The 15,543-nt window shown below is 43.9% G+C and overlaps 1 protein-coding gene across 8 annotated transcripts in view; it reads left to right on the forward strand.

Annotated features, from left to right (window-relative positions):
- kansl1l (KAT8 regulatory NSL complex subunit 1-like) overlaps window positions 1-15,543 on the forward strand; it is a 38,568-nt gene that overhangs the window by 21,768 nt on the left and 1,257 nt on the right. For 2 of the 8 annotated variants that reach the window (XM_080786136.1, XM_080786137.1), the window contains exons 6-17: window positions 257-363; window positions 4,349-4,547; window positions 7,581-7,944; window positions 8,641-8,754; window positions 10,779-10,913; window positions 11,938-12,021; window positions 12,346-12,446; window positions 12,871-12,995; window positions 13,210-13,255; window positions 14,019-14,128; window positions 14,423-14,540; window positions 15,197-15,461. In XM_080786136.1, the coding sequence (XP_080642262.1) occupies window positions 257-363; window positions 4,349-4,547; window positions 7,581-7,944; window positions 8,641-8,754; window positions 10,779-10,913; window positions 11,938-12,021; window positions 12,346-12,446; window positions 12,871-12,995; window positions 13,210-13,255; window positions 14,019-14,128; window positions 14,423-14,540; window positions 15,197-15,461 (1,768 nt within the window). Of the gene's footprint in view, window positions 1-256; window positions 364-4,348; window positions 4,548-7,580; window positions 7,945-8,640; window positions 8,755-10,778; window positions 10,914-11,937; window positions 12,022-12,345; window positions 12,447-12,870; window positions 13,000-13,209; window positions 13,256-14,018; window positions 14,129-14,422; window positions 14,541-15,196; window positions 15,462-15,543 lie in introns of those variants that run through there. The other 6 variants (XM_080786138.1, XM_080786139.1, XM_080786140.1 and 3 more) reach the window with 6 other exon arrangements.

Here is a 15,543-nt window from a genome sequence, read left to right on the forward strand (position 1 = left end):
CACATTTGGGCAAGTGACTATATGGCCTCATTTAGGCCATCGTGAATAATTAAAATACAAATCATAAGAAATTCCATAAATTAGAAAACAATTGTTTAGGAAGTTAACGTGTGGCTTCGCACTGCGTTGTGAGTTTGGTAGATAGGCTATTTTCCACAAATGTGGGTCCCGGGCCAAAATGTCTAATTTCTCTTCTGGGTCTTGTAAGTGAAAATGTTTTGTAACCATTGGTTTTGATGCCTTCTCTCCACTGCAGAGTGCCCAGCTGAGCCAGATAGTCACCAGCCTGTCTGCGTTCTCATCACCACCCAGCTCCAAACAACCACAGGCCTGGAAGGGCCTCAGCAAGAGAGCCTTCAGCCGGTACAAGATACTGCACGCACGCACGCACGCACCCATGGTCATGGAAGGGGAACCTTCTGAAAGCTTCATGGGCAAAGATAATCAACTTCAAAATAAATAAAAACGGTCAAAATGACCTCTTAGACATGCTAGTGTTGTGACTCACTGAACTGCAAGATTGAAATCACTCCCAACATCTTGCATTTAGTTTATTTCTGACAGTTGCGCTGTGCATTACCCACGCACGCACGCACTCACACGATTGTCACTATAGTATACTACACTGGTGTGCATGCCGTGACACAGATCCAGGTTTGCCTCAGGATTTTGTGACAATCACAAATCATTATTATTTCTGTATATTATTATACAAAAGTTATGCATTATTTTATTTTTTTATTCACTATATCAGCACTATTTTTTTTAAATTAATGAATATATTCCTACAAACAAAATGTAACAAAAGGGGGATCTACAAGAAATCTGATTTGAGTTTCTGTTTGAGAACATTAACCGACCAACACAAATATACAAACACAAATAACTTTGATAGATATATTTGAAAACGAGGTTAAGCTGTACAGCTGCTATAGGTTGTTGTAGCTGACACAATATAATATATTTGCTGAAAAAAGCGCTATGGTTCTTTATGAAACGCCCATAGAGACGTGAGAGAACCGTGTCATTTATCAAGAGTTTAACCCATTCTGAACGGGAACCCCTTTTGGTGTTTTAAGCATTATGTTATACTTTAGCTATTGAACAATAGCAGTTCTACAAGCTTGTGTCGTTTGACATGAAAATGTTTGAGAACGACTTGACACAGAAACATGGGGTTTTTCAGAAAACTGTCAGGATTTAGTCTATCAGGACATTTATAGAATCGTTCCCAAGTCAAAATGGGTTAATAATAACATCCAATGAAACGCCCATAGAGACGTGACAGAACAGCATGCAGGGCCTGTCATGGATCAAGAGTTTAAACCAAGCAGCCCAAATAAGGAATAGCCTGCACGGTCCCCAGTGTCCAGCCTGATTTGGATCAAAAGCATCCCTTCCAAGCCTTTCCTTCCTGTTGCTCTGTTAAACTAAACGTCTGTCTCTGTGTGACTGACTGCGCCCTGATCCTCTTCCTCGCAGACACACACCAGGATTCCATACAGTGTTGTTTTTGTCAGCGCATTTCTATTTTTTGTTTTAAGTCATATTCCCTTGAATAGTTTTCATTTCGTTTTTGTCACATTTTAGTCACCCGGAATGTTTTAGTGTTAGTCTACTTTTAGTCGACTAAATATTATACGACTAAAATGCATTTTGGTGGGCATTGATGTGCCAATCTACAAGCGATCACAATCACATCTATCCAATCTACAAGCGATCTACAAGCTTGTAGATTTTTCAGCATGCAACCAAGTGTAAAATGACTTATACAGGATCTCTTGTCCACTAGTGCATTCCTAACATTTGAGTCTAGTTTTTATTTGTTGACGAAATCGACAGTATATTTACTTTACTAGTCATAGTTTTTGTCATTATTATTTTTTGTTTTAGTTTTAGTCAACGAAAACAACACTGATTCCTTATTATTTTCCATAGCCTACAGACCATTTTGGACGACAGCTAGTCTCTCAAGACAGACTGTTGCCTCGCGTCAACTAGTCTGTCGGCAAGCAGTAGAAAGAAACGTATCACTGGCCTACAAGTATGGACGCTGTAGTTCAGGAAGTCAGCCGCGCAATCACCCAATCACATTTAGTGGGCGGGATTTACATGTGTGTGCAGCGAGGACATTTCGTCCCACTGGAAGCAAACCTACACGCTTCCATTATTATTGAACATGGCTTCCTCTGGTCAACAAACAACACCAAATAAACCTATTACGAATGTATGTAGAGTTTGTGGAGATTATTTAAAGTATGGAGTAAAAGGACAAGTATTTAATTTATTCACAAATCAGGGATTGGAGACTAGTTTGGAAGCTATAACCGAAGAACCTGTTGTTGCAGACGATCCACTGAAATCGATTTGCTTAAGCTGCAAACAATTGTTGATGAAATATTCGCGCACCAAAGAAATTTTGGAAAAGGTTGGCGATTCGGTCAAATAACTGTATGACCGAAACAATGCTAGACATAAGCGTTGTGCAACTGCATCTCCATCTCACCTCAAAAAAACGGGGAAGTGCTATCTAATGTTGTCCTATGTTGAACAAATAAGTGTAAACTCCGTCAAACTAAATGTAATGTAAACTGTGTACAGTACAAAGTATGAATAAAAGCGTTGGTTATGATTAAGTGTAATTAACTTCAATCAAATGCGTTAATTGTGTTGTGTGCTAATATTTACGTTTCCCAACAAATGACCCCTTTATTTAAGCAACTTCAGAACAGTCCGTGACGTACAAATATAACGGACGTAAAACAAATGTATTTTGCAGTACAAATTAAAGTTATAAAAGCTTTGGTTTAGTGTTCAATCTGAAAGTGAATTGATTTGGAAACCGCGGGGGCTCCTTTTCACACTGTTTCACAAATCACATTAGGATACAAAGCCTTTCAGACGTGGTATTATCTATATTTTTGCTTTAAACTTTGAGAAGGGGTCCATTACGTTTTACAGGTCAACAAGGACCCATTATCTAGTGTAATCAATGAATATAAATCCTCTTACATTAGCTACATTTATTGTCTAAATTTCAAATTGTGTTGCATATTTATAATAAACTTGATTTAATGGATGGTTGGGTCCATATGATCGTTTGACAGTACTAAAAGTACATTCAGTGTATTTTATTTTAGACACTAATCCCTTAAATACTCAGCACTTGATCAAAATGGGTGATCTATAAGGTCACAATACTAGCACTGAGATGCATTGTGACTCGTGAGTTTAAAGCTGGCTGTTTTTCTGCATGCCATGATGCAACATGCATAAGTAGTAGTACACATGGTTAAATTGTATTTTCTAGCATTATTATGATTAAATGTTAATAAACGGCATGTTTTCAGAGTCTGTAGATGCATTCTGCCCAGCATATGCTGCAGAAATGCCTCGCTCCGTCAACATTTTCACTTGCTCTTCCATTATAGAAATGAGTGGGCATATAACAAAAACGATAGCGTCCTTTAGCCATCTCTCTGGAAAGGCTTCGGAAAGTAGGGAACACACCGTTGGCCAAGCTTGATATACGAGGCTTTTTCCAAAACCAGTAGGTAAACATAATAAAACATCTCGTCGATCGATTAAATATTTCAAACAAATGTGCTGAAGCGGTTTGATATGTTCAACATTGTGTAGAACAGCAACTTTTCCTCCTCCGTTACATCCATGTTTTGTTCCGCAAAGGAATGGTTGAAAGTAGGAATGAAAACAGTGCGACACAGCGGTAGTAGTGGAACTCGGCGGAAAAGCAAGGGCCTTTTCCGGTTGATCGAAATTCTAAACAGACGTTGCCCCCAGAGTCTAATTTCGAGGAACAACAGCGGAGGCGCTGTTTTCCCGAATATTTGACGATGGGATTCTCAGATTGGACGACAGCTGATGTGAAACACACGACAGTACAGTCGAATTAGATAAATATTTAACTTTGAAAATAGCAATGACATGTCATGTGAGCTTGTAGATGGGTATCGATTACTTTATGAAATTATTGATTACCGGTATTTCGTTTTTTTATTATTATAACCGATTAATTTGATTTAATGTATGCGTGTGCGCGCGTGCAAATGAATGAATGAATGAATGATTTCATTTATTTACGTGTCTTGACTGCCTTTTGCAGCCCATCCCTTACGGGATTATTTTTACAGGACACAATTTACAGTACAATATATTTCCTGTGCCAACACGTTGACACCAAAACACGAAACAAAAGTAAATATCATACAATGTATGTACATAACATAATCAATATAAGGAGATAATGGACAGAAGACCGATTTGCGTCTAACTTTGTGTGTGTGTGTGTGTGTGTGTGTGTGTGCGTGCGTGTGCGTTTCCCCGGCAGCAGCAGCCTGGGGGCGGGGTGTGAGCTCGTCGCCCTGGCGGGGGGCAGCAAGAGGAGGAAGGTGCTCGGCCGAAGCAGACAGCAGCTCCTCAGGGCCGACGCCTCCCGCGTGTGCGCCCGGACCCGGCCTCTGGTCACCTACCACAAGCCCAGACTCTTCACCCTCCACCTCCACGGCACCACCTCAGGCAGCTCACAGGTACGCTGCCCTCCACAGCACTACCTCCACACCACCTCAGGCGGCTCACAGGTATTCTGCCCTCCACAGTACTACCTCCACACCACCTCAGGCGGCTCACAGGTATTCTGCCCTCCACAGCACTACCTCCGCACCACCTCAGGCAGCTCACAGGTATTCTGCCCTCCACAGTACTACCTCCACACCACCTCAGGCGGCTCACAGGTATTCTGCCCTCCACAGTACTACCTCCACACCACCTCAGGCGGCTCACAGGTATTCTGCCCTCCACAGCACTACCTCCGCACCACCTCAGGCAGCTCACAGGTACGCTGCCCTCCACAGTACTCCATATATGGAGCTGACCTGTTCTGACATTCCATATTGTTGATCTGACCTCATCAAACACTGTACACTCAAGACACGCTCCATATATGGCCAGTACAGAATTAATTCCATATGTTGATCTGACCCACATGCCAAAGCGCCAGCGCTCGCCCAGCAGTCTGCTGTCACCCAGGTGGATGCGTGCACGCGACCAGGCGAGGTCGCTTCTCGCCCTCAGGCGTCTTACTGGTATACGTACTGTAGTTTTCTATTATTAGTCTCTGAGCAGCTTACTGTACCTCTAGCACCTAAGGGCTCTTTTAATTTGGTTATTGAGAAAGGGGGAGCGCATAATTATCTCATTGCTTGCCTCCTACTCATTTTAACGGAGCCAGATTGAAAATGGCAACCCTCTACTCACAGATTGCTGCCGCATAAAACTACCATTTTGACATCTGATGTCTTCATTTTCTATAGTGCTGTTTAACACAGCATAGTGCGTAGTTTGAGTATGCTAGGCTAAATTATCCCCATAATGTCCATTTCACTCAAACGCATTGAGATTCCAGTTAGATTCAGACAATTACATGCAGTTCTCTGAGATAGTTTCAACACATTGTAATCTAACCTCTGGATTAGTGCCTTTTTCATGAGCCTAGTAAAGCTAAAATAAACAATTATTTTGCAGTACATTCAACTCTACATTATAAAGGTTCTTTATAAAAGTTCTACCATAATCATTTTCAGTACTTGTCTATTTTTAAATTAAGTTAATTTCATATAAAAGTGGTTCTCTCCTTACATGGTATTGTCGTGGAAATTTAGGGATAAACATCTAATAATATAATACTCCAAGTTACAGAAGTTACAGTTTGGTGCTGTTCGGCTGTTGTTTATGATGTCACTGTCCCATTTGGTGAATGCCTTGAGGCTATATGTTGGGGGTTGGTTGTGTGGGACTGAGCTATAAAAGCTGTCGCCTTTCTCCATTCTGGGAGTCAGACTGGGTTTTCCATACATGAACAGGTCGTGTAAGTCTCCACAGACTGCCTTTACAGTATGTGCCACCTACATGAGCAAGATTAAGTCAAGCATTAATTCTACTTCTATCAGTTTTGAATTGATATATTTTCGGTGTATATGCTCAGCCCTACATATAATACACATTCCAATCTATCAGTTCACCAAAAGATAATTGACTTTTTTTTTTGGTCACCACCCAGCCTTGTAATTGCGGGTGATATATCATGTCATGACATTTTGGCTATATATGAGTCAAAGTGGCATTCTAATTATTAATAAGTGCCAATAACAAAGCAGTGTGCCAGCTTAACTGTGATATTAGCAGCAGACCCAGGAATCTCAATGACGACCTAATGACTTTAATCAGTGTGATTAAACCCTGGTAGCTTCTCCAAGACATCATGACTCACGATGAGAAAGAGAGAGAGAGAGAGAGAGAGAGAAGAGAACCATGCACTACCTGAGATAATATCACCCCCGCGGCTATGCTCTCTGCCGCCTCCATTTTCGAGTGCCTGACGTGGAGGATGAGAGAGATCATATCGTTGCAGAAAACCTCTTATCCACCATATATTTTATCTTTTGTGTTTCTTTGTACATTAACACAGTACAGCGCCACACGAAAGCATCGGATGTACAGTAGCAGATCCACAAGCTTGAACCAGCTACTCGTGTTGTGTTTTTTATTTTTATATTATCTCTCTCTCCTGAAAAGTAACTGTTTTGGACACAATGAGGTTTCCACCCGACAGAGACATACAATCACACTCACATTTGTACAAGCAGAGTAAAGATGTGAATAGCGATGATTTGATTGGCTGAGCAAAGTACATATTGAAGACATTGCTCAGTGGGATGGTCAAAAATGATGAAAAACCAGGATAAAAAAAGAAAATCAAAAATTCAAAAAACGATTTTTGAAGTACGATACTTAAGTAAAAGTACTTAGTTACTTTCCAACACTACAAAAGTGACGGCAGAAAAGTGAAGATGCCAAAAGTGAGCACGGAATGTGATGTATGATGGTTGACGATTAAGCAATAAGCCTCAGGATTTGAGCAGTTGATGACGTGTGCACTCCTCGACTCATCTCATTCAACAAACATGGCGGAGCTAGTAGCTAGCAGTGACGTTACAATTTCCGACAATTATCTTTGCAGAGACGGCAAAAATCGTTTACATTCGAGTCAGCCATAACAAATTAGATTTCGAAATAAACGGAGACTGCTAGTGTGGCAAGAAGATTTCGCTGCTGCTGTGTGCAATGCATAGAGAGTATGTACTACTGTGGGACAGGAGGAATGAGGAAGTAGGAACGGAACGTGTTTAGATGACGCCACTTTTTTTGATATACGCTGATTGGCTGAAGGGGTTGTCCGTCAACGTTACTCTCCCGCCCCATGGCTAAACAGCCACACAGGCGATTATGCCAGACTCTCCCCTCAGGCAGAATGCAAATCTGGCGAGGGGGGAGGGGTTTACCCAGGCTAGGTTATCGGTGAAATTTACAATTTCAAGTATTGGGACTACCCGTTTTAGAATGATGTATAAGAGCGCCCCTCACTTCACACGGGTGTGATTCCTCTTTATCATCTTACCTGCTGTGTCTTTCTCTCTCTCTCTCTCTCTCTCTCTCTCTCTGTGTCTCTCTCTCTCTCTCTCTCTCTCTCTCTCTCTCTCTCTCTCTCTCTCTCTCTCTCTCAGCGGGTGGACAGTTATCCCTCGTCCTCCTACTGTCCATCATGCTCCTCCTGTGACCCCGTGGCTCTGTGCTCTGACCCCGCCTGCACCTCCTCCTCCAACACCTCCTCCTCCAGAACCTCCGCCTGCACCTCCTCCTCCAACACCTCCTCCTCCAGAACCTCCGCCTGCACCTCCTCCTCCAACACCTCCTCCTCCAGAACCTCCGCCTGCACCTCCTCCTCCAACACCTCCTCCTCCAGAACCTCCGCCTGCACCTCCTCCTCCAACACCTCCTCCTCCAGAACCTCCGCCTGCACCTCCTCCTCCAACACCTCCTCCTCCTCCGGCCCCTCCAGACCCCACCCTGTTCTGTCTCTCTCTTCAGGTATACGAGGCAAAGACGTGTGTTTTACACCAGTGTGCCGGTCGAAATTCGACGTCTAAATCACGACAATTTTCTGAAAAACATGTTTCTCGGTGGTGCTCAAACTTTTTCATGTGAAGGACCCCCAAAATTATATAATTGGCTGCCGACCCCCCCCCATCTGAAAATATGTTGTTCCAGTGACCTGCCAGAAGCAAAGATTTTAGTTGAAAACGTTTGCTCTGAAAGAATATATTCAAAGATTTGCACCACAATTTCATGATTTTTCAAATATAGCAGAAAGCTCGTGGCATGGCACTCGGTGCCACGCTATGAGCTTGTAGATCTGCTATTTTTCAATAGCTAAAGTATAACATAATGCTTAAAACACCAAAAGGGATTCCCGCCCAAAATGGGTTCTTTTTCATTTCAAGGACCATCTCTGGTGGTCTCCGGACCTGATGTTACGAAACAGTCGTTTACAGAACTGTTGAATTACAGAGTTGTCTGGTTGTATTTAAGAATGGAACCTTTATGGGTAAATTGACCATTATCATATCCACTTAAAATACGTTGTCGCACATCAATAATAGCAGATCTGAAATGTTAGTCTTCTCCTTAACTGACCCACATTTTTAACAATGGGCTTATTCATATCAGGCAACTGTTCCTCTCCTCTCCTCTCCTCTCCTCTCCTCTCCTCTCCTCTCCTCTCAGACACCCCCCTGTCCCATCATTTGCAGACAGCCCTGGCCAGAGAAGAATGGCTCCAGAGGCCTTTGGTGATCAAGGCTGAACGATCCAGTACAGGACATTACAACGCAGCAGGCTGTGAGTCCACACTGCTGCGCAACAGTATGAACCATAGACCAATGACCAACAGTCATTGGAACCCCATGTAGAGGTCCCCAACATCATAGAAAAGGACTCTTTGACAGTCATTGGACAGTCATTGGAATCGCTAAATCACAAAAAAAAACCCACTAAAAAAGAACCAAAAATCAAAAAAAAAAACACTGATTTGTTAGTGATTTTCAGTGCTTTTTAGTGCTTTGTTTGTGGGGTTTTTTTATACCAATGACTGTCAAAGAGTCCTTTTCTATGATTTTGTTTTAGTGATCAAAATGTTGGCACCCCTTCTGAGATGGTGAGATACCCCTTAAAGAGTGCGTGTACCAAATTTGGTGCTTTTATCCACCGAGTAACGATTTGCCGATAATATCCCATGTCGGTGGCGGCCATATTGGAACTTACAAAATGGCCACCGTAAAATGTATGTTTTGTAATATCTCAGCCTCTAAATGAGCTAGAACATTAACTGCTAAACCTACATTTTCGGCATCAAGGAATCCAATGGTGGTAGTTATAAAGCTACAAGAATGTCAACATTAACCCTTAGACTGGGTCCATAGTGACCTGGAGTGGTTGCAGCTTCACTATGTAATGTTGTTGGTTTTTAATTTTATTATTTGTTGCGAACGCAGTGATTGCGAATGCAATGAGCACTTACTATGAGACCTAGCAGATCATGTCTGTCTGTCTGTCTGTCTGTGTGTGTCTGTCTGTCCCGCTTTTGTGCCCATATATGGAGCTGAGTGATTTGTTTGTGATTGATGCAAGTGTCTGTCCCGCTGTTACGTCACCATGACTCAGCCATAACCATATAAGGAGTCCCCAAAGCAGCTATACGTCCAAAACCCAAATATGTACGAGCTGCGTTCGCATGTCTGTGGATGGCATATTGGAATTTACAAAATGACAGCCGTAAAATGTATGTTTTGTAATATATTGGATTCTAAATGAGATGGAACATTGATTTTAATGGCTAAACCATAGAACCATAGAAATTGAATAGAAATGTTCTTCAGCAAGAGGTAATAGTTTGCTGTGACTAAACGTCCGTATCTGGGGAGAAAAATACCAACTGTGCATCAGGTTGGTTTCACTGTGAAGCCAGCACAGCCTGGTGGATCAGCAGTGTATCTGCTTCTTCGTGGTTATTTTCCTCAAAGAGCAGGTTTTTGTTGCTCCTAGTGTATCCAGAAGCAGACATGATGGTCACCTTGGAGGATCCCCTGCTGTACTGTACAAGTAGATGGATTAACCTGGACTTGTCATGGCATGGCAGAATTGTTCCATCAGGAGCAAACAGTGCCCTTGGTGTCAGAGTGAATGGCTTCTTTTTGGTTGATATCTTGGCTTGAGCTGGCCAAGGACCTGTTTGCAAGGCTGATGGTACTTGCCCCATCAGCCTTTCAAACAGGTCCTCGGTCTCCTTCATATCTCTAGAGTACAACAGGGGATCCTCCAAGGTGATCCATTGTCATCCCACCTGATGCACAGTTGTGAACAAGAAAGTGACAAGCTCCCTCTAATAATAATCCATTCCAAGCATGAGTTTTGCACGAAAAACGTCAGCACAAATGTGATGAGGTCAGCACATTTTGGGCAAATTTGGTCTATGGCCGAATTTAGGCCAAGGAGTGGTTTTTGTGCAAAACTAATGCTTGGAATGGATTCAGAATCATGAAAACCCCCTAGTTTGACATGCTACTTAAAGCATGATGAAATTCGGAAAGGTTTGCCTTATATTGGTTGTCTATGGTGTGGTATACAAAAATGTCCATAACTTTTTTTCGCAATGTTTTCCGGCAGAGCAGACCTCTCATTCTGTGGACCTTAATGACCAAATGAATAGAAAAAAACACAAATAAAAATCACTGGTTAAACTCTATTCCTTGAGCTTTTGGGCCTGTGGCCGCCCGACTACCAGGGGACTGAAGAGGGATTTGGGACAGCGAGAGGAAATTCCTGTGGTGTACTAACTCTCTCTCTCTCTCTCTCTCTCTCTCTAGATCAAAGTCACAGGCATCACATGAGGCAGGGGAGGGGTGGAGTCAGACCTGTAAGGTGGGCGGGTGCCGCTCAGACACCAAACAGCAGAGTCAATCAGCGGAGGAGGAAAGGACACGCCCACACAGTGACAGATGGTAGGTTTTGTACCTTGTGTTGCTATACTTGTGAGGGCCAAATGTCTCTACTGCAAGTACACTATAGTATAATTTGAGAAATTGACATGATGAGGCCAATTTGATTTTTCAAAAGGACTTTATTTTTTAGAGTTAAGAGAGGTCAGGTTTAGGGGTTCAATCTAATCTTTTAACCAAGTCACAGACGACATAAAGGGTGTTCAATTACGTTGATTTGTGGGAAAATTACAAAAATCTGAAAAAATTAAGTTAGCTCATGTTGCGAGTAACTAGTTCTTTACGTATAAAGTAACTTTCCCATTCAGTAACGCCATTATATTTACTTTACTGTGTTTTCAATGGGTGAGTTACCCACATTACATAATGTGATCCAAAAAAAAACGTCTCCTCCGCCTCCTGCCAGTGCAGAGTCTGTCATGTAAACTGACAGGGTGCACTGAGTGCGCTCCCAGAGTACGCACGCACACACACACACACACACACACACACACACACACACACACACACACACACACACACACACACACAGTGGTCAAATGTAAACTGTGTATATATTTTGTGTTGTATTGTTCCACTACATTTCATAATGATAATTTCCACAGAACAACACAAAAACATTTTGTATAAAGTAAAGTAACTAGTAACTATAGTTACTTTCATAATTTAGGAACTAGTAAAGTAACTAGTTACTGTACTTTTAAAAAGTAACTTGCCCAACACTAGTCGTTTCTTCCCGACAGTGACGATGTAGAGTGTTGCAGTTACCACCCTCTTTCAGAAGGGCGAGCAGCCCAGAAGAGAATTTCCCATGCATTTTTCCCATAGACCTTTCAAAAAGTATTTATTTAAACACCTTTAAGCCTCGGACAAAGCCAACTCGGCTCCTGACAAATCATGACAATACGTTTTTGAGCCAAACAAATAATTAGAAAGACGAAAAGAAAAAAAAAAGTTGTACCCTGCCCTTTTTCTTTCCAATTATCTGTTCGGCCCAAAAATGTTGTGTATTGTCATGATTTGTCAGGAATTTCTCTTCCGGGCCGCTCTTCGAGGACGGGACTGCAACGCTCCATGCTCGGCCACACCCCTCATCATTCAGCACACCTGGGTAAGAGCAGATTAGGATGTTAAGAATGTTTGGTGCTTCTCTTATCCCCCCCCCCCCTTAACACAATTAAGAGAAAATAAGAGATATGTAAATGTTGCCGTAGTTTACTTAAACCCCAACATCCATATTCTGGGGTGGGACAATTTGCCAAAATTATCAGATGTTCAAGCTCAGAGTGTTTGTCGACTTTCCAAGTGCAGTTGTAACTCAAGTCTGTTTCACAAGAGGATTTAAGTGGTAAAAGCTCTCTCTGTGTGTGTGTGTGTGTGTGTGTGTGTGTGTGTGTGTGTGTGTGTGTGTGTGTGTGTGTGTGTGCGCGCGCAGATGAGGAGGATTTTCTGTCCCAGCTCTCTGATCCTGAGGACAGTTCAGAGGACACATGGTCACCCCAGACCTCTCACACACGCAAGCAGTTCACAGTACCGGTAACACACACACACACACACACACACACACACATTGAAAGGCTGGATTGAACCACTGGTGGGCCACAGGGATATTGCAAGTGTTTTCCCAAATTATTGGCAAAACACTTAAAATTTTAATGATAATATGGCATTAAAGTGCAGGATGAAAAGCCCAAAAGTTGACTACTGTATACCCCTATCCGGGGTAGATAAATCAGTTTGACTTTTACTGCAAAAGTCTTGAAATTGATCCATGAAGTTACACACAACACAAAAAAATTCAACTAAACGCAAGAGAGAAGAAATTAGGTCTCTAGCTGTGCTATAAAGATGTTTAAGAGAGATCTATCTCTGTATGTTGCCCATGCCCTGTCACTCACATGGCTTGTGTGTGTGTGTGTGTGTGTGTGTGTGTGTGTGTGTGCTTCCCCCCGCTCGCCAGGGGCCCGTCCGCAGACGCCAGGGGGACGACAGCGTGTACGACATCCACAACCTGGCCTTCCCCATGGCGCTGGTCTCCATGGCCAAGGTGGAGAAGATGGAGTACAAGAACATCCTCACACGCGGGTAGGTAAATATCTCGTCCAGGAGGAGAGGAGAGCGAAGGAATGTGTGGAATATACAAGCCCATGGCGTATCACTGTGCGCTGCGAGCTTGTTCATCTGCTATTTTTGAACTTCTTTTTGAAGAATCCTGAAAGTGTGAGAACTACCGATTTATTTCGAAAGCATTTCGTTGAATGGGCCTCAGGGATTAATGCTTGCGTGTGTTACTGTGCAGGTGGAGGGTGGTGGAGTGCCCGTCCCCAGGAGGAAAACCAGAGGAGGTAACAGTTAACAGCCTGTTAACCAGTACATAACCTGTGTTGTGGACCGTTAGGCGGGCGGCTGTGGCTCAGGAGGTAGAGCAGGTCGTCGAATGATCCGTGGGTCGGCGGCTCGAATCCCAGCTCCTCCTCCTGTCTACATGTCGAAGTGTCCTTGGGCAAAGACACTGAACCCCACATTGCCTCCAATGGGTCGGTCGGTGCCTATAGCTTGCCACCATTGGGGTGTGAATGTGGGAAGTGAGGACGCTGGCGTCGACTGTTCGCCGCTTCACCTCCCAATGTATGAATGACTGGACCATTGTAAAGCGATTTGAGTACTTAGAAAAGCGCTATAAAATGCAATCCACTATTATTATTATTATTATTATTATTAACATGCTGGGTTAAAACCTGTGCACCGTGTTAAAGGAGCATTCAGTGATTTTGGGTGATTTGGAAAAGCCCCCGGTCCGCCCCGGTAACAAGATGTGCACATGCACGCACTACAGTGGGGGGACACGCAACAGGCCAACAGCACACACACCAAGGCCCGCCCCCGCTCAATCATGATGGGAGGAAGGCCCCTCTCTATCCTGATTGGATGAAGGCTGGGCCCTTAACCTAAGCTTTTTTGACCCCAGGGGTTAACTGGGGACAGGGAGGAACTCCTTATATGGTCAGCACACTCTATAGTAGGGAGGATTATCACATAAAAAAAGAAAAGTGATATTTGAATTAAGTGAAATCACTGAAGATGCCTTTGACATCGTCGGTCCAACAGGAGGCAGTGACGGATGAGGCGTTCCACCAGAGACACTTGGCGTCTGAGCAGAGAGAGAAGCAAGGCTGGTCCGCCCTGAGCATGAGCCCCAGCTACAAGCAGCCCTCCAGGTGGGCACGCACGCACCCACGCACTGTTACTATTCTTGTGTGCGGATATCCACATTTTGTATTGTGTTATTGCCCATTCCCTGAATCTAAATCCACTGGTTTGTCACAGCTAGGTTTATAGGTGTAAAGAAGTGGGTGAAATGTTTATAACAAGCACTGTGTGAAGTGAGGGGCGCTCTTATTTGCGTCCTCATCACCTTCGTCTTCAATGTTTGTGTTTACACTAGCCGCAATTTGCAACTCTAGATTTTGTTAAAAGATCATTCTAATAGGTTGTGTTGTTATTCACTGCAGGTCGGGTAGCAGATGGTCAGCCAGTGTGGAAGAAGAGGCGTGCTCCTCCTGGTCAGAGGATGGGACGATGGACCTTCAGATGGACACAGAGGAGAGGGCCGGTGCAGAGGAGTGGCTGGTAAGATGACCAAACTCAAAATACATTAGCAGCACTGCCACCCAAGTGCCCTGACCCCCTCCCTCAAAAATGCATTGACCGGCTCAAATGCATGAGTGTGGAAATATAGTGGCCCTCTGGAGTGAGTGTGGAACTATCGTGGCCCTCTGGAGTGAGTGTGGAACTATCGTGGCCCTCTGGAGTGTTTTGGAACTATCGTGGCCCTCGATCTGGAGTGAGCGTGGAACTATAGTGGCCCTCTGGAGTGTGTGTGGAAATATAGTGGCCCTCTGGAGTGAGTGTGGAACTATAGTGGCCCTCTGGAATGAGTGTGGAACTATAGTGGCCCTCTGGAGTGAGTACAGAACTATAGTGGCCCTCTGGAGTGAGCACGGAACTATAGTGGCCCTCTGGAGTGAGTGTGGAACTATAGTGGCCCTCTGGAGTGAGTGTGGAACTATAGTGGCCCTCTGTAGTGAGCGTGGAACTACAGTATAGTGGCCCTCTGGGGTGAGTGTGGAACTATAGTGGCCCTCTGGAGTGAGTACAGAAATATAGTGGCCCTCTGAAGTGAGTGTGGAACTATAATGCATCGTCAAAGTTGCACCACTCCTGCTACAGCGTTACAGTACATGTCATTGTGCTGCTCATACGTCTATATTTCGGTGTCCTCGCAGCCTCCTCTCTTTCTCTGGGAGCTGCGTGTGTTTCCTCTGGCTGAAGACGAGGAGAAGGCCCTGTTCTCTGAGGAGGAAGAGGCGGCCCCACGATGCTGCCCAGCCCCGTGGCCAAGAACTACACCCCCCAGCAGCCCCAGCAGCACCACTGTGCTGGCCTCCAAATCCCAGCTGTCCTCTCTGGCACTGTCCTCCAGCACCAGCACCACCACACCACCCTTTGGTGGACAGAGGAGGAACTGCGCCCCCAACGGTCGAATCGCCTGTAGGTCATCACCACTGGCATGTGTGTGTGTGTGTGCCCGAGAATATCTGCCTCATTTTAGATTTTAGCTATATTTTAACCA

This window comes from Protomyctophum bolini, assembly GCF_963924005.1.
Source record: "Protomyctophum bolini genome assembly, chromosome: 16".
Taxonomy (NCBI): domain Eukaryota; kingdom Metazoa; phylum Chordata; class Actinopteri; order Myctophiformes; family Myctophidae; genus Protomyctophum; species Protomyctophum bolini.